The 19437-nt window shown below is 38.6% G+C and overlaps 1 protein-coding gene across 1 annotated transcript in view; it reads left to right on the top strand.

The window, feature by feature from the left end:
- Window positions 1-1041: 1041 nt before the first annotated feature.
- Window positions 1042-19437, top strand: part of cep120 (centrosomal protein 120) — a 25619-nt gene continuing 7223 nt past the window's right edge. The window contains exons 1-18 of the mRNA XM_084729461.1: window positions 1042-1269; window positions 2106-2262; window positions 2375-2489; window positions 2627-2771; window positions 4369-4517; window positions 5682-5879; window positions 5959-6183; window positions 7061-7283; window positions 7396-7585; window positions 7959-8108; window positions 9066-9248; window positions 9337-9427; window positions 10121-10306; window positions 10710-10799; window positions 10975-11067; window positions 11868-12029; window positions 12116-12238; window positions 13135-13233. Of these exons, the coding sequence (XP_084585587.1) occupies window positions 1221-1269; window positions 2106-2262; window positions 2375-2489; window positions 2627-2771; window positions 4369-4517; window positions 5682-5879; window positions 5959-6183; window positions 7061-7283; window positions 7396-7585; window positions 7959-8108; window positions 9066-9248; window positions 9337-9427; window positions 10121-10306; window positions 10710-10799; window positions 10975-11067; window positions 11868-12029; window positions 12116-12238; window positions 13135-13233 (2628 nt within the window). The 5' untranslated portion in view covers window positions 1042-1220. The remainder of the gene's footprint in view (window positions 1270-2105; window positions 2263-2374; window positions 2490-2626; window positions 2772-4368; window positions 4518-5681; window positions 5880-5958; window positions 6184-7060; window positions 7284-7395; window positions 7586-7958; window positions 8109-9065; window positions 9249-9336; window positions 9428-10120; window positions 10307-10709; window positions 10800-10974; window positions 11068-11867; window positions 12030-12115; window positions 12239-13134; window positions 13234-19437) is intronic.

The following is a 19437-nucleotide window of genomic DNA, read 5'->3' as shown; positions in this document are numbered from 1 at the left end:
AGTGAATTACTATTCATTTTGTTACTTGTTTTTGGTACGATTATTTGGACTAAAGTGTCCTGTATTCAAAACTTTAAATAAGTAAAAGTAGAAATGTTATTATTATGTTATGTCAGTATAAATGAAACTCTAATGTGGCATCTATTAGAGGTGGAACTAATTTTCACAATGTTTCCCTCAGAAGTAGAGTAGTTTAAACCAGACATGAGTAATATTAAGGAATTGACCATTAAATCCCAGTGTTGGGAAAACAACTTTAAAACTGTAGGCCAAACTAATAGCTTCCTTATAATGATATATTACCCTAACACTATCTCCAAAAAATGCATCCTGTCAAACTAGAATTACTTTTAAAAAATTGATCTGACACTAAGTAAAGTTTTTGTTGAAAATTACGCACAAGTTGTCCACCCAGCATCAGGCTCTGACAGCATACATACCGTTTTCTCCCCGGGTCGGACTGGTCTCGTGGTGTTTTTCTGGATCATAATAAACAGCAGACACAAACACTCCAGCTACTCCAGCTGTTATGTGACTGATCTGTTAAAGACCTCTGACAGCTGTGATCTAGTCCTGTGCGCGCAGGTCTGTTGAGATTTACTGGGTTTTATAATTTGAATAATAATTCCTGATTCCTTATCAGTGAGAATAATTTTACCCACGCTGTTTAACATTAATGAAAGGTGTTTTTGATTGTGGAGACATAGCTTTTAATTTCAATATTTACACATTATTTCAGATTAAAAAAAAAATATGTTCAAATGACACTTTACTAATTTACACTCTGTGTGCGGAAAAAAAAAACTTTGTGTAAATTAATTAGTTTTGTGATTGTGGAGATGTGTATGTGTGCCTCAGTCAAACGCTCTGGGTGCTGTCATGTGCAGGCAGCGCAACAGCTTTGCGCCGGGTATCAAATAGCGCCCTAGTGGTAATAGCGTGTGCTGCAATTCCACCTCCCACCAGCAGAGGGGGCAGAACACTTCATGTGCCCGTCATCACTTCCGCTGTTACAAACGAAATGGGTGGCGCCAACGCTTGACAACAAAGCCAGAGCGGCTGTTTGCTGCCTGCTGCAACGGTCAGCCAGCCTGCGAGCAAACAAAATCTCTGCAGTGTTAAAGTTTTGTGGTCACACGTAAACGAAGCTGTAAAAAGGAGTTTGGCAGGTCGAAACTAAGCCGTCGAAAAGTTTCCCGTCAGAGCTGCCAAATGTCACCATGGCTTCGAAGACAGACCAACTTCTTATCGTTGTGTCCATCCTCGAAGGTAAGAGGAGACGGATTATAACCTGTTCAACAGCACACTGTTTGCTTCTGAAGTGAACTGTATAACAAACGTCACCAACGAGAGACAACAGTTGATGTTTTTAATACTTAGCTAGCTTACATGCATCGTATGAAGCAGCTGACGAACAAGCAGCCTGTTGCTGCTGGTCATGCTAACAGTTAAATCCTCCCTGAAGAGGAATTAACGGTTCATGTCAAGAGCAAAGGACACGATTAGAAAAGCACGTTAAGAACAGATATAGCTTATATAAATTTAACCTCATCAGTACGAACCACATTTTATAGTAGAACAGTTTATTTCCTGTGCAAATAAAGCCACAGCACTGTATATGTATTAGTGTTCATATTAAGTTTGTGAACTGTTGAGTTTAGCTGCGCACACTGGTTTCACAAAATCCGTCGTCATGTTGTCTTAACTCTGCTGTTTGCTTTATGCATATATATATAACCTAGTTGCTTGGATTTAGATTTGAGCAATATTGTGTACATCAGTATTGTGATGTGAGATAGTCTGAAATTTGATGCTTTGAAGCTTAAATGTCTTAAATGTCACTTTCCTCATCCTAAAGGCTGATATAATTTAAATGCTGAGAGATATTTAATTTTATCAGTATCAAACACAGTGGGGGAAATGGCTTTTAGAGGCCCATAAACAATAAGAACCTTGATTGATAATGATAACATTACAGTGGAGTTAATTTCTTCTTTAAATATATTTTTAAAATTTTACTAGTCAGTTAGGTTTTCACAAACAGAAAGTCACTCTTCAGTGATAATTTTGTTCAACTGCTCCAAACCCCGTCATTCCTTCCCCAGGGCGTCACTTCCCGAAGAATCCCCGGCTCAGTTTGGTGGTCCAGGCGAGCTTTGATGGTGAGCATCTGGCCACAGATCCAGTAGAACACAAAGATCAGCCGCAGTTCAGTACCGAGCTGGCCTGGGAGCTCGACCGCAGGACGCTGCACCAACACAGGTCTGAAGAAGTCTAAAACAGTACCATTCGATTTGGTTTATGGTCGACTGTAAGGCTGCATAAATAAATATTTTTGTAATCAGTTAATCTGCCATTTTGTCTAATTTTCCAGGCTTCAGAGAACTCCCATCAAGCTTCAGTGTTTTGCAGTTGACTCTGTGAGTAAGAAGAGAGAGCTTGTCGGATACATTGTCCTGGACCTCCGATCTGTGCAAGAGGTGAAGCAGGTAAACCTCTTTCTCTGACATGTTGAAGTAGCTCAGATTAGTGATAGTAAGTGATATCCAGCTTCTGCCCACTGGGACTAGTAATGTATATCTGCATATTTAGTCCTGTTTTGAGTGATGTAAAGATTTGTTTTCAGGAGCCTCGCTGGTATCCGTTGCTGAGCAGTAAATACACAAAACAGAGACCGGCACTCCTCCTCAGCATGCTGCTGGAGAACGACAACAAGCCCTCCGAACCCTCTCCTGACAGATTCAAAGCCAAGAAGGCCCCGCCTCGACAAGGTTAGCTGATTCATTAAAAACACCGCTTGCTTTATTTGTGCTGTTCTCACTTCAGTGTTTTTCTTAACTCTTGCATGTTACCTGTGTATGTGAAATTATTAAATAAGTTGATTTAATTTCATAAAAGTGCTGTTCATTAATCTCGTTGATACATGCACAGCAGTTTCATAATGTAGAGATTGAGTTTCAAGCTGCCAAGTCTAAGTACAAGTCAGACAATAAATAAGCATTGTTTTAGCAAGGCAGTGAGCCTCAGACTGTTCAGTGGATTAGCGTAATGCCAGGAAATAGCGTGCTTAGCCATGATGTGTCTGACTAAAAACAGTCTCTAAAAAAGATTAACACTTTCATGAGTAACTTTTTTTGCTGACGGTCTTTATGCTTGGTGTCTCTGGTAAGCTGTCAGTGCTATGTTATACCTGATTTTATGATACATGGTAGTTTCAGGGCAAAGGATCTTAACCCATGTTTTATTTGTGATATTTTCAAAACTTCTCCTTGCAGCATGTATTATGCACTTAATATCAAAAACTGTGTGCAAGTGCTGTGTGCTCTGACATCTGTGCCCCCTGTTAGAGTTAAAACCCTCTAAAATATCTGACTGATGTCTGACCATTTCACTCTCTGCTCTGCACTGCTGCAACTGTTTAAACATTTATTTTGCCAACGTTCACCTCAAGTTCAACTGCAGTTGTTTTATAAGCTCTGTTAAATTAAATCAGTTTTATAATCTTATGACTGATACTGCATTTTAATATTGGTATTTGAGAATTTTAAATATCTGATTACAATATATCAGCTGATATCCATTATGTTAATGTAAATGCACAACAAAAACATTTTTGGTCAGAATCTCTTAAAATGATTTAATTTAAAGCTGCTATAAGAAACATTAATATTGTGTTGGTTTTGGTGGCCCCTGTGAACAAAAGTGGTACTGTTTCCATCACCATAACCACACAATATAACATCAAAAAATAAAAATATCTAAATAAAATCTCTTCCTTCTTCTTTTTAACTGGCTTACCTAACTGTGCCCGACAAAATGTAAACATAGTTTTGTCTGGTCTGCATGTCGTACATAAGAAGAATTAGAAAGTTCCCAAGATGGCAGACATTATAACTGTACAGAAACAACTGATCTTTTTGGTGATGGTCTCATTCATTTATGAAATTCATTAGAGGCATCAGTATTCAATTGAGACTGATTCATAAACAGCGAAAAACTCCTTGTATTACATTTCATAATTGTGACCAATAAGGCAAAGAATGGGCCATTTTTTATTTAAAAAATAAACCTGTCACTGCTTTCTGGTGTGTAATGGAGAAACTCTGTTTCAGTTGAATTTCTTGAATGCTTATTAGCTGGTGTCCAAAACCTCTGTGATAAGATAGAGCTTATTGGCTAAAAAATAAGTTAAAATCGAACAATCGAATCAAATGGTGACCTTTAAACCAAAAGTCAAATCTAATCATGGATTTGGAGACTTGTCATACCCCAGTTTAGTTCTGTTTGTCGTCCCATAACCTGCTCTCTTTTCTCTTTTTGGCCTGGTCCTCTTGTCATCGCAACCCTTGTCCGGCTCTGTGTTTGTAGGTTCGCCTGCAGTAACTGACCTTCTCCCAGACAACCTAGAGGCTGTACTGATTCCAGACAAGGGTTACCATCAAGTCGGACCTGCAGATCACTGTTCTGACATGTTCATCCTGTCTGTCACTGTGGCGTTTGCTACCAAACTAGAACAGGTGAGGACAGTTGATAAATTCCAACCTGAGATGTTGCCAGGCAGTGAGGTGTTGCTTTTTCCTCAAATAACATTAGATAATGTTGCCAGCATGACGCCACATTTGGAAATTTCCCCATCTGGAAATTCTTGAGTCAAGTCTGATAACAAAAAATAGACAAACACAGTCTTCTCGTCTGGATACTCTCACTCGGTTCTTGTCACTGTTACTGTTACTATCATTGTTGCTTTTTCCACTTTTCACACATGATAATAAACCCAGCTGACGACATCAGACCTGTTGTTTAGGGCTGTCTAAAGACAGACTGGGTAGCAGCAAAGACCAACTGAAGCTGAACAAAGAATTAAGAAAGAATAAAACTACAAAGTATAAATAAGTTCTAATGTGCAGAAATTCACAGATTGATGATAGTCTCACAGTGGAAGAACATCTCAGATGGTAACTGTCATTAAACATTATTGCTTTAACTCTCAACCGCTTCAACAATGACTGTCTGTCCCCCAGAGTGTCATAAGAAGACACTGAAGACTCTGTCTTCACTACAAAATTAAACCAATTTCTTCTTCTGTCACACACGTTCTGAGGGCAGTTAGAAGTGGAGTAGAAACAATATGTAGTGTTCAGCTGAAAGGGCCCTTAACCCAAAATGTTCTGAATTAAAAATAATAATTGTATTAGGGTTAGAGTTTGTAAACTGGAAAAGCTCAGCTAAAACAGTATTTATTTATTTTTAGTTGTAAATTTAAACATTTTCTGTTTGCAGCTTCTGAAACATCTACTGTGTTTATGACAATAATCTGTTTTTTCTTACTTTTGATCAGACAAAATAGAATTGAAAATTCAAAGAATATTGAATTAAAATGAAAAATTAAAATTGTGGTAGCCATTTACTATTACAGTGAAATGAATGGTTGACTGATCAAGTATATAGTCTATAGATTAACAGCTCCTTTCCAGAGTTGACAATCTTAAAACTTTTATGGGACCATAATAAAAATGGTAAAATAAAAGTTAAGTGGTAATATAAAGTACATTTTTCAACAGTTCCTGTTTTTGCTGAGTGCAATTGAGACACCACCTCAAGAATTTGACTCAGAATGTTAATTTTCTTAATTGTTAGAACCAGCAAATCATTTACATCTGCTTTCTTGTTGTTCCCAACAGTTAATCCCCAGCACTATGAAACTGTCAGCAGAGGGGTCAGAATTCTTCTTCTACTACTCTTTACTGGGGAACGACATTACCAGCGAGCCTTTCCACAACCTGCTGAGTCCTGACTTTGAGCCGGAGCGCGCCTCTGTGCGCATCCGCAGCAGCACACACCTCCTCCAGACCTTCCTGTCTCAGCAGCCCAGTTTACAAGTGAGTCTGATGAGCAACTCATTACTACCTGTTACTACCGGGGCGTGTATTCTCATATGTTCCTGTCTGACCTCCTCAGATCCACCTGTGCTGTGGGAATCACTCTCTAGGCAGCACAGATGTTTCTCTCTCAGCTCTGTCTGCTGTTTCTGTGGATCTGGACAAAAAGGCAGCAACAGTGGAGGGAGCTTTCATTCTGAAGCCTCCTAAACGCGTCAAACAAATGATGCAGGCTCTGCCTGCTGACCTGCAGCCGACTGTCGGAGTGGCTGTTACCCTGAGGAGGGAGGACGTCACACCACAGGTACACACTTGAAAAGAACTTTTCAAAGTGTTGAGAGTTTATTGTTAAATGTGGTCATTTACTATTACATACATGTTACATGTCCCTGTTTTCCCTGCTCTGTGTCATCCTCCTGTTAAAGCTGAAAATTAATAGGTTTTCTAATTTCTTAGAATATCCTTGGACTTGTTGCATGTGGTTGAGGGTCATAAATGTAGATGTAGCGAGTGATAATTGTAATAATGCACAGAGGAATAGAAGAGTCGTGCTTTTTATTGTGGTTTCTGCTGGTCTATTTTTTGCCCTTGTGCATGAAGGGGAGGTTCTCTCTGCTTCATCTTCTGTGGATTTTCCCTTTTCTGTCTCTATATGGCCTGTCACTAAAAGCTGTAATTTTATCAGTGGTGCCTTTTGGTGTTTTTACACTACATTACCACTAAATGAATGGAACCAAATACAGATAAATAAGGATTACTGACCCTGGACACAATAATTGTCTACCCTTTCATGCAAATGCAATCACACAAGAAATGACTATGTGATTGGGTTAAGAAAGTAAGACAGACAACGTGTTCACTTGTGCAGTCTACTCAGTAATCAGACTTCCACACACCAGTAAAGGACATGATGTCATTATGAACTTCCTTATTGTTAAATAATCTGTGAATTAGGACAGAAGAAACCAGAAAATACTCACGTTTGAGAACACTGAATCAGAGAAGATTTTTCTCTGTAATATTACTCGGACCAATTCATTGTTTAACAAAGCAGTTGGTGTTTAATTTAGAACTGACAACTAATTGATTAATCATTGCAGCTGTAGTGAGCAGTGCAGCAGTAGGTTTTACTGAGCATCACTTTGGACTGACAGTCATATGCACTTCTGTCCTTTCTTCAGTCTTTAGGGAATAAAGATGGAAGTGGAGTTCAAACGCACTCCAACCCTCCTCCCTCTGTTCCTCCTGCTGAGCAGAGACCCCGAAGCTCCTCTCCAGTCCAAAAACCTCCTGACTCCAAACCTCCTGGGCCTCCTCTTCTTCCTCCCTCCTCTCATACAGAGAGCGAAGCTGAAAGTTTGCTGGAGGAGCTTCAACACAGCAAAGAGCAGGCAGGACTGGCAGGTGAGGCTGCAAATATCATCAGACATTTTCACACTAGAAGTTTTGACAGATTAAGTCAAACCTCGGATGACTGAAAGGAGCAACATTGAAATTGTTTGTTGATGTATTCCAGCTGCAGATTTAGAGGTTCCTGTGCAGCGGCAGAGTCAGACTGAAGCCACAGCAGAGGGTGGAGCATCATCTGTCAGTGTCTCTGCTCCCAAAGTGTCCATCCCTTCCTCTGCCCACCATTATTGCTTCTCTCTGGACCTCCGCAGCCTGGGAAACCTCAGCCTGACACACCCTATTGCTGCTACGCTCAGGTGAAAGTCTTTGCTTTTTGACTGAGTCAAAACTAGTCCTGCAAAGTCCTGTTCTTTACTTACAAGCTTCACTGTAAAGACAGTGCATACCAAAAGAGTTAAAAAAAAAAATGAAAGGCTAAACCTATTTATAATTCATCTTCACAACAGTGTATGTAGGAGCAGAATGTGAGTGAATTAATTTATGTGGTGTATTGGGTATCAGTGGCTTAAAACGTTGGTTTAGCCTCTACAGTGTAAATTAAACTTTTGCAGATAATTCTACCAGACCTTTTTGTATTTTAGCTCCTAAACAGCCAACCATTTGGTGTAGCACTGCAGTCTAAATACCTTTCTATTGTGTAATTACAGTTGTGTGTTTGTTTTATTTCAGGTATTCATATCAGTTCTTCGGCAGTCCAGCTCCAATCATGACCAACCCTCCTGTGGAGCTGCAGAGGAACATGGAGGTGTCTCTGCCTCAGTCCTACTGCGCTTTCGACTTTGCTGCTCTGCCACAACAACTACAAGATACTTTCCTCAGGTAGGAACACACACACGGAAAACTTGTTGCTTTACATGCTTGGTGCTCAAATTGTGTATATATCTGCAACTTAAATTACACAGTGAACTTGAATGAGAATTCAGTCATTTTCTTCTCACCCTCATGCTGATCGAAGGTTGGGTTTAGTTTTTTTTAGCCCTGCTGGAGTTTCACAGGAAAGTAAGTGAATGGTGATCGGTTTTCAAATGGAATAAAACATAAAATACCTCTGTATTGCTTGTCTGGTGTAATCCAAGTCTCCTAAACCCCAAACATGCCAAGTTTACTTTAAAGATGTCATTTACAGCATATTTTTAGCCTAAATCTTCACTGTAGATCCTTAGCTTGGAGCCATGTTCATGTGCCAGTGGACACTGTTTGAACTGGGTGTGTGTGGTGTGATTGTGTGCACTTGCAACTCAGCACCATGTCAGGACTTTGGATTACATCAAACCAGCACTATGGGTTTTGGTTGTTATTTCCCTTTGAAAACTGGTCACCATTCACTCATTCAAACTCCACCAGTGTTTTGTGGACTAAAAAACTAAATGTGACTTTTAATTGGCTTTAGTCGATCACGACTGAATTTTCATTTTTGAGGGAACTATCCCTTTAATATTGTCGCGGCATAACACATTTACACTGCTTCTTTATATTTATTTATTTATGGAAAAACATGAAATAGTTTCAATCAGCACTGGAATTTAATTTTATGTGGTTTTAAATTATCTTAAACGACTGGCCAAAGAAGAAGAAGTATTCTATTCTATTCTAATGTAACTTCTGCAGATTTCTGATATTTTCATGAAAATTTCTGTAAAATCATGTTTGTCCAGCAGGTGGTGCAGTAGGACCGTGTGTTGACATTGTTTCTGTCTCTATGTTAATTCAGTCCAGGTGTTTTGCAGTGAAATGTAAAGCGTTTTAACTCATTGTGTGTGCCTGTGTGTATTGTAGAGTTCCTCTGGTGGTGGAGGTTTGGCACAGAGACTCCACCAGCAGAGACCAGCTGATAGGACGAGCTTCCATCCAGCTGTCTCATCTGCTGAGCTCTGAGAGGAGCAGATTACTGGCATCAACAGGAGAGCAGTGCTGGAGACAAACTCACCAGGATCGAGTCCCTGTGGTCAAAACACACCGGTAGGAGACATCACCCACTGACTGCCTGACTGATCATATGGTGCTGGTTAACCACTGTAACAACTGTGTTTCCATCTTTTAACCCCAGTGAAAAGGTGGCAGAGTTGAGCTATGTGGCAACACTGGAGGACCTGGGACTGGTTAAAGCCAGAGAAGTCATTGTGTCCGATTCTTCACAGGTGAGACAGCTGTGTGTGTGTTGAATGAGTGCACGCACATGAATCGGTTTGGGTGATACCTGATCGATTGAGAATTCAACAGCAGCATCTTTAAACTTTATAATAAAGATAACAATATGATGATAACAATATTTTGGGTTTAGACACCCTTAGGATTAGGTGTGCTTATACACGCTAGTATATTTTAATAATATATTTAACAATGTTTAATCTTGTTAAGTTTCTTATTTTAAACCATCCAATTGAGTGTCTAGAATAGATTTTTATGCCATAATCTACTCAAACATGTTTTTTTTAATTTTTAAAGCAAGTATTTACAATGTGTTTTGGCTGACACAGTACCGTATGTTGGAAATTTGGGAATTGCTTCATTTTAACAGTTTATGTTCAAAGATAGGCATGTGTTTGAATATTTCAACATAATCTACTGTTTCTTCTACACAATATTCACTCACTCATTTAAATATCTGAAATAAAACAAACCTGTTGTCAAGTTTGTCATTTGTAGTTAGATACACCCTGTGTCACTTATTATGTAACTTAGCAAGCATCAAATAACCATTATTAAAACATACAAGTTAATATGAACAGCTGGTAAAATAAACAAAGTGATGACATACACTGAGTGTGTAGACCTCTGTAATAAGTTTTGTGGTGATGTTTTCCCTGTTTTTAATGTTCATGCGTCATCAGACCGAACCCGCGGTCCCCACACAGCCACCCTCCCACCCTGCAGCACCCAGACCTGCTGCTCCCAGCCTGAATCCCACCCCACTGGGCCCCACAGTTCCAACCGCCCCCAGAGACACCCTGGAGTATCGCACAGCCCTGGAGCTGGAGCTGTGGAAGGAGGAGCAGGAGGATCTGTTTGATGATCAGGTAAACAGGATCGAAAGTAACTGTGAAGAATCTAATAAATAATAAGACTACATACAAAACACATCAAGCAGTGTAATGAATATAATATTATATAGATACAATGATGTTTCACAGAGAACATAACCAGATTTTTCCCAACTTTATGAACAGTCAATAGATTTTTTACTCACACCACAGACACATTTTAAATATATAATATATTTGTCTGGGCACACAGGGGGAAAACACGTCAACAAAAAACAGATCAGCAGCACTATTACATTTTTTCACATAAACATTTTGCCACACAAAGCTACAGATTTATCCAAATAAAAAAACAACACATAGCTTTTTTAAGATTTCATGTTCTCCTGGATTCACTATGAACACAAACAAAGGTATTAAAGTATTTGTTTTGTTTCAGTTGAGGAAGAAGGAGCTGAGCCACATGCAGGCTCTGGCAGAGGAGTGGAGGAGGAGAGACAGAGAGAGAGAAGCTCTGGTCAAAAAGAAGGTGAAGAATCACAACCTATTTACACAAATGCTCACAGCGCTCACACACTACATTGTATACTGCTAGATTTCATGTTCATGCAAACTAATAGGACACATAAGTAAATCTTATAATTTAATTTAGCAGATGCTTTCTGAATTTAATGAAGGAACATTAAATCTGTGTCTGCTTGTAGGAGGTGGAGTATAATGTGTTGGAGGAGCAGCTTCAGAAGACGCTGTCTGATCTGGAGAAAAGAGAGAAACAGCTGGCTGAGACTGAGCTAGAGGTCAGACTCACCACCGACATTTTTCACACAGACTTGGGATGAACACTGTTTATAAATTACATTTATAATGACATGATTCATGCAGATTGTTGTAGTCTCTGCTGAGATGGCTCATGGAACTAATTCTAACTTTTAATAAACATTTATGGGGTTTTGTCACTTGAATGTTTTTTGGGGAGTTCTGAGCCGAAAAGCTGAATAAAGATATTATAGTCTAATGGGACCTCCACAGTTTTTAACGCCACACTAAAAAGAATCCCACGTGACATCTACAGAACTGGAGGATTTCTAACAATTAAGAAATACTTTTAAATTGAACTTTTGTGATGCTATATCTAAGATCTGATTAGCAAATAATCTGCCAACAATTTTCTTAATTAGTCAGCTAATTGTTTGGTGTATAAAATGTCAAGGTGACGTTTTCAAATGTCCTTTCTCGTCTGACGAGTCCAAAAAAGAAGAAGATATTTGGTTTACTATCACATAAAACAAAGAAAAGCATCAAATCCTCAGAATTTAATGGTTTGAACAAGTCAAAGTTTAGTATTTTTGCTTGAAAAATGACTCAAATGATCAATCTATCAAAAGTTGAGAATTAATTTTCCATCACTGACTAACTGCAGTAATTAAATGCATGTGAAATTAACAAGCAGTAAGCAAGACAGTGGACTTAAGTTTTTGACTTTAATTGCATTTAGAATTTTTTAACTGCTTTTGTATAAAAGAGAGCTATGAAATAAGCGTTTAAGCATGTTTTTTACAGCAAATCTTTCTAACACTGACTCTTCTCGTGTGTTCAGACTCAGCGGCTGCAGAGGGAGCTGCAGGCAGAGCATGATCTGACCCAGAGGGAGATGCAGGAGAGCAGCAGGAGGCTGCGGCAGGAATGTGACCACCGGGTGGCGCTGGAGAGAGACAAAGTCCAACTGATGGAGCAGGAGAGAAGCCGTCTGCTGCAGCAGGTACAGAGAGAGGACTCCTGATTGTGTGCATGTAAATGTAAATGATTAAGTTCACCTAGTAATAAAAATCACTTCTTTTGCTCCAGATTGCAGACGGGGAGTCCCGGTACAAGCAGCTGGAGAAAGAGTTTCAGCTCTACAGAGAACAACAGAACGTCAGACCTGAGGTCAGACTGCAGTCAGAGATCAACCTGCTGACTCTAGAGAAGGTAATCCGCCGGTTTTCCATATTGTTACTTCCAAATTAATTAGTATATATTATGTCAGACTTAAAATCATAGTTACTGTTGAAGAGAAATTTAGTGAATAAGGTAGTTAAATAGTAATATGTCATCTGAAAGTGAGCAAACAAGTTCAACAAAACAAGTTGCAGCTATACTGTTTTACTTTTACTTAAGTAAAAGTAATAATACCACAGTGCAGAAATAATTTATTGAAAATAAAAGTCCTGCATTCAAAATCTTACTCAGGAAAAAATACAAGTAGTAGAAAGTATTAGCATTAAAATATACTTAAACTACCAGAAGTTAAAGCACGTATTATGCAGAATGACCCATTTCAGGATCATATGTATTATATTAGTGGATTATAACAAATGATGAATTAATGTGTTCATGACTTTAATTTTGCAGCTGGTAAATGTGGTAATTTAAGTAGTACATATACTACTGTGTATTTTAACCTATAATGAAACTAAATCATGTATTAGTCAGTATCTAAGTTTGGAAAGTAGCTTTAAAGCTTGTGGACTAATAAATAAATATAGTGGAGTAAAAAGTACAAGATTTGCTCCAAAATTATAGTGGAGTAGAATTATAAAGTAACACAAAATGGAAAAAGTACAAGTACCTCAAAAAAGAGTCCATTTTCTTGAACTGTTAAATGTTCATGTGCAATAAAACTTTTATTCTTTTTCACAAAAATTAATGGATCATTATGTGTGTAATTGTGATTTCAACTTTAGCTATACTCATTTAGTCTTACGAAGTGAAGAGAAATAACTGAAGCTCTTAACCGTTCTATCGGTCTATAGTGGCAGAATATTAACTGTCCAAACCTTTTTTAAGATATGTGTGACTGATGTTTTTGTTCTGTGATAATTAAGGTGGAGCTGGAGAGGAAGCTGGAGTCCACCACCAAGTCCAAGCTGCACTACAAGCAGCAGTGGGGACGTGCCTTAAAAGAGCTGGCCAGGTTCAAACAGGTACCGTTCAACTACAGGGAAGGGTGTTAAAATATCTGCTGATTTAGCCAGTTAGGCATACATTTCCTTTTTTTAAACTGTTTTCAAACTGAGCACAGCGGTGTCATCAGCAGATGCTTTCTGAATCAGCTGTGTCAAAAAAGTTCCTTAAAAATGCCCATCATAATGTTTGATGTCTTCACATGTCCAAAGTATTGAGCTCTTAATCATACAAAACAAAAAGGAGCAAATCCTAAGAAGCTGGACCCAGTGAGTTTGATCTCATTTTAAAAATAGTTCATTTCTGTTGAGTAAGTAATCATCTCAGCTCTACACAGAGCCATGTTAAAATAGATAAAATACCACACAGAAATAAAAGTGGGTCAGGTTTTCTCACCAGCAGACAGAAAATCAGACACTAGGAAATCTCTGATGTTGCAGCTTCATTGAATGCATCAACAGAAAAAGTTTTACTTGTGGAAAGTAAATTACCACCTGACAGTGATGTTACTGTGATAAAAAAGCAAAATCTTTGTGTTCACTGTGATAGATTTGTGATGTGAAGTGTCAGCCAGTTGGTTTTCACAGCGTATTGACATGAACTGAACCAATGACTGCATGGACGACAGAAAATCTCTCTAAAAATTAATGGCCAGCAATGTAAAGTGTAGTTAATGGAAACACAATAACAGTCTGTGAATTCAAAGCAATGAACAAAAATCTACACTTTGTAATTAATCCAGCTCAAGACAACCTCAAGTCAAAAAAACAAACAAAACACAAAGACACATTTGAGACGAACATAACCCCCAAAATAAAGACATCATGGAAAGCCAAGCTCAGCCTCTGTGTCCTGACTGCGGTAATATTTCATAGCAGATAATAGTAGTTTTTCTGTGTTGGGACGTCTGGCCGGTTCAGACGCTGCAGGTTTTTAATCTGCTGCTGGAGACGAGCTGACAGTGTTAGGACATTTAACAGCTCTGTTTAAAGACACAGAGCGAGCAGAGGAAACTGAGCTCAGCCCTGCCGTCATCCGTCAGCTGACATCACACCGAAGCTGTGGGAGCGTCTACAAATACACAAGTACACAAGTACAGGATCTATGTGTGTAAAGACTATGGTTAAAATAAAAGTTCCTTTAGCTAAGAAAGAGCATCAAAATCCTGCACTCAAATGTTCCCAAGTGTAGCAAAATGTGCTAAATTATTCAGAGTAAAAGTACATGTGAAGAGTCGGACCTTTCAAACCGGTTAATTGTTATTAGATTATAGTTAATATTGAAGTTGGTCCAAACAGTGCGGAGTTTAATTACTTTCTATTATAGCTGCATCTAATGATTATTTTCATTGCTGATTAACCGGTTGATAATTTTCTTAAATAATTGATAAGCTTTTTTGGTCAAAAACATGCTAGAAAATTGTGAATTTTTCCAAAGCCAAACATGACGTCCTCGGATGTTCAGATATTTGTCTGTAACTCTGAGATATATTGAGGTTAATGTCACAGACAAGTAAAGAAACCAGAAAATATTCACATTAAAGAAATTAAAGTAGCTGGAATCAGAGAATTTGGACTTTCTTTAAAAAATGAAATTAATTAATTAGCAAAATAGTTTAATAGTTGACAACTGACTGATTAATCGTTACAACACTACTATTTACACTGTAATCAGCCTTTTTTTTTTTTTTGATGTAAGGATATATATGGAGCAAGAAATTTTCCAGTTGAAAAATAAACTTGGTGGAGAAACCATGTAATGAAGACACTGTTTGTAAATGACCTCAAACATATTGCTGACATTTGCAGAATAATATTTATTTGTTCATTATCGACTGACATACACGCTGATACAGATTAGGGTTGTAGGTTTCATTTTGTTTAACATGTCAACAATCAGTAGGCGATTAGTCATTGATAATAATAATAAAAAAAAAAAAAGATACAGAACACGTGTTTTCTAAGTTTTGCAAATAAATTCTAGTGGCACATTAGTCATGTGAAACAATAATTCATGAAGCACAATCCACATAAATGAAAAGAATAATAAAACAATAAGGCTCTCTTGAGACGGCTGCTCGTATCCACCTGTCCTCATTCAACAAACCAACATTAAATGGTACACAAAATATATATTGTCGGTTAAAAACAGTGATTGATTGATCATTAATTATTAACATGCCTAATACAGATATACTTGTGACACAGCAGCGGACAAAAAATTACACTCTAAAAACAATAATTTATATTGTGTGTTTATTTAAAAAACAAAATTCGGCTAACTGTACATGCAGAATAGATGTTTTTCAGCTGTGCTACTGCCCTGACTGTAACATGGCTGGTTTTCGGGTGGTCCTATACTCTGGTCCACAGCAGCGCAGCTCGGCACAGCACAGCTCGGCTACCCCCTGCTGTGATGGAAACACATCATCCAGTTTTGGTGTTCAAGCTGACCGACCCAAGTCCACGAAAAAAAAAACTGTGTGTGTGTGCTTGCATATAGAGTTAAGAAGTGTGTGTGTGTGTGTGTGAAAGCAAAGAAAAGGAAAGAGTGAGAGAGAGAGGTGTGTTTTTACACCAGAGCCAAATATTTAGCTGAGGTGAAGTAGACAATGAAATGTGTGAGAGCCATCAGTTCTTAACAGTACACACACACACACAGAGCACTAAGTGGGGCTTTAGTCAGCCTAAGACTAATGTAAACACACACACACACACACAGACCTTATCTGACAAACTAATAACTGTTACTGACATTAACCAGCTGGAAAACTGGACAGACATTTTTCCTCTCTTTCTCTGTCTCTTTTCTTTTAGCATCGATCACTTCCTCTCTTTCTGTTTTCTCTTTTCCATTCCTTCCCCATCTCACCCCCTTCAGTCACTTCACCTATCTCCCTTTTTCTTTCTCCCCTCTTTAACATTTTCTCCTTTTTCTGTCCTTCTCTTCCCCCTTTACTCCGTATCTCTCCCCACTATTTTCTTTTTCTTCTGCTATCATTTTCTGTCTTTGCTCTATTTTACTTCCTCCTCTTTCTTTCTTTACCTGCCTTTTCCTCCTCTCTTAGTTTCTGTCAGTTTTGTAAAGCTTCTAACATTTTTTTCTCATACTCCTGTGTTCACCTTTCTCGTTCTTTCACATCTCTTCCCATCTCCCCTCTTTTCTGCTTTTTTTTACCTCTCACCTCATTTCTTTCAGGTCATGACTCCCTTTCTCCTTTTACTGTCATTGTCGTTTGTTTTCAGTCTCTCTCTCTCTTCTCCCTGTCTTTTTCTTTCTTATTTCTCCTCTCTCTCCTCTTACCCCTCCTGTCCTCCTTCCCCCCCTCTCTAAGTGCCACATCATTGTAAAGAAAACATGCTGTGATTTATGCAGCTCTAAGGGGGTTCGGCGCTGAGTGTCACCCCCTGCCTATTAATCATCCCTGGGATTGCGTTGAGCAATAAGCTAGCCAGCCGCTAACTATTCAGATGTCACACTCTCGCTTTTTATAAAATATCAGGCCTGTGTTTACACGACCATCCGTCTTGGCGCACGGCGGTTTTTAAAGCCGACGCTTGTTTGGTTTTTCTCGGCCTCTCCTCGCCTATTTATTCTCTCCTCTCAGCGCCTCGCATGGCGTGCTGTTTAGCTCAAGTCGGATCATAAAAATTCTTGTCCGAGGAATAATGTGCTTTTCAACCCAGGAGGTGCGGGCGGCCGGAGAGGCAGAGCGAGAATTAATATCCAGACAGCACTGAGGTATTAGATCAGAGAGTTAGCCTTGCTCTTTTTAAATTCAAAATATTGGGACAAGGAGCTTAAGTTGGTCTTTTCAAAGCAAAAATATTGGGACAAAGAGATTAAAGTTCTGAGTGAGGAACTAAATTTGGTGTTTTTAAAGCCCACGTGGAAGGTCATGCAACTAAATTTGGCTTTTTAAAAGCTGGTTTGGGAGAGACCACCTAAACTTGGTCATTTTTATAGGCTATAAAGAAAGAAGCACAGAGTTCGTAACATTTATATCTGTAAATCCAACAGTAACATGAGCCACCAGTACAGAAGTCCAGTTGACTAAACCAGAAACCCCCAAGAGAAAGTCTGCTGCCCTGTTGTGATCTGAAGCACCTGTCTGCTTTACAGGTGTCACATCTTTCGCTGTTGATCATTGTAGTGCTTGGAAATTAAATGTCATCTGTGGCTTCCTTCCAGCAAATCAGTCTAACACTTAACACTTAGTGGAGAAGACACCACTCCACTTTGTGTTTTGTTGTTTGTCTGTTCTCCCCCATCTGTTACTTTAATTTATTGGAAACCTGTCTATGTTCTCCATGTGTAAAGATTAATTGATTTAATCAGTCTATAAAGTTAAGAAAATTGTGAAAATTGTCCATTACAGTCGCTTGCTTTCTATGATCAACAGTTTTTTATTGAAGACCACTGAATATTCACAGATGAGAAGATGGGACCAGGGAATTGCTTGGCATTTTTTCTTAAAAATTACTGAAATAAAATCAAAATTGTTTTAAGTTCTGCAGAAAGTTTGCCAAAATAAATACAGTCAAAAAGTAGGGATGCATGCCACAAATAAAAAACAAAGTATATTTAGACAATTTTCTATGTTTTTGTTGGGAAGTGTTTTGTAAAGTCCAATTATTTTATATTCCATAATTAATAATCTTGATAGGTCAGATCAGCTGATAAGATGAGGATTGATGTTAGATCTTAAGAAACACATACTTTCATAAAAAGTTGTGCAGTTTGGGTTTATGAGGAAACAGAAGTTGTGTTAAATATTAAAAAGAGGGATGAAGTGTGTGCTGGCTCTGGATCTAAAATTGGCTAAATTATTTTCTAATTCAGGAAAATATCTGACAGAAGAAGTAAATAAATTTGAATAAGCATTCAGTGCCAGCTTCTGGTGTTTCACAGTAATCCAGACTCACCTCATTTCAGTATTATTTCAGTGCGTTCGATAACCAGCCCTGCTCATCAGTTGGTCTGTTCGCACCACTTCACCTTCTTATGTTATTTTCAGTCAGGCAAAGCGGCGCTCGCACCGTCAAAGTTTAGGGTTCAGTTCCCACTGGGGCCGTCCAGACTAAAACTGCCCTCTCTCATGATGTTGTGAGTCTGTTTGTATAAAACTGTCTGTCAAACAGCAGATGTAACATGTCGTCTGAGAGAATTTCAGCATTACTGGTCTCAGTGGAGGCTCTGATGGTTCCCACTGGTCATTCCTTGAATATTATGGCGCTCTAGTATGAGGGGCGTGTTCCAGACAGGGAAGGTCAGGGAGGCTGACACATTATCTGGAGCAAACAAGGGAATTTGATGGAATATTACAGTTAATGTGAACATAACAAAATGGATTTTGCAGAACTTTATGCAGACTTCAGATAATTTAAAGGTCTAACTGTAGCAAAATCCAGACTGCAAAAGCAACATCAACAAACCAGGGGGGGGGAGAGAGCTGTAATTCATGGAAACACACTATAGTTAATAGTTATTGGGTCAAATGCAAGAACATTTACAAAACCTCTACTACTGTTTTTTCCTAAACTCAGTTACCTGCACAAATCCATTGTGTCAGCTTGATGAATATCACTTGTTCATGATGAGGTGCACGTTCATAAGATTTGATCGCTGTCATAATCAACGTCCCTAAAATGACAATTTAAGGCTGCCTGTTCTGCTCCATTTGTGGGGAAATTTCACTTACAATAAAATGTTGTCAAAGGGTAAAAAGAAGAATTTTTAAACTGCAGTGCTTTGAGGACAAGAAAACAATTAGAAAATATTAAGAGAACAGTGCGATCAGACAATTAACATTTGAGAACATAGGAATCTGGCTTATTGTTCGGCGTCAAAAAAAGCAGTTGCATGGTATTGAAACTTTGCATTCCAACTATTATCAAAACAATATCCAGCTGTAGTCAGAGAACACTAAATGAGTACAACAGTGGGATCTGTGGTTTTAATCTTTATATTAAGAGGCGTTTCGACCAGACCAGAGGCCTCTATCGCAGACAAACAGACCACATTCTTAAACTCTGCTCATGTGTCACTTATCTCTGTCTTATCGCTCTAAAAACCCAACAGAGCAGCCTGAAAACACTGATCTTAACCTTCCAGACACGGCATCCACACAGTGAGTGCAGATATAGGTTAATACTGCTGGAGAGTTATTAACCCTCTGTGGGGCAAATCTAATCTCAGAGCTGCAGTTACGGATTGGATGAGGG

Source organism: Lutjanus erythropterus, chromosome 10 (genome assembly GCF_056507025.1).
Source record: "Lutjanus erythropterus isolate fLutEry1 chromosome 10, fLutEry1.hap2, whole genome shotgun sequence".
Classification (NCBI taxonomy): Eukaryota; Metazoa; Chordata; class Actinopteri; order Lutjaniformes; family Lutjanidae; genus Lutjanus; species Lutjanus erythropterus.
This window is presented reverse-complemented; position numbering and strand designations above follow the sequence as displayed.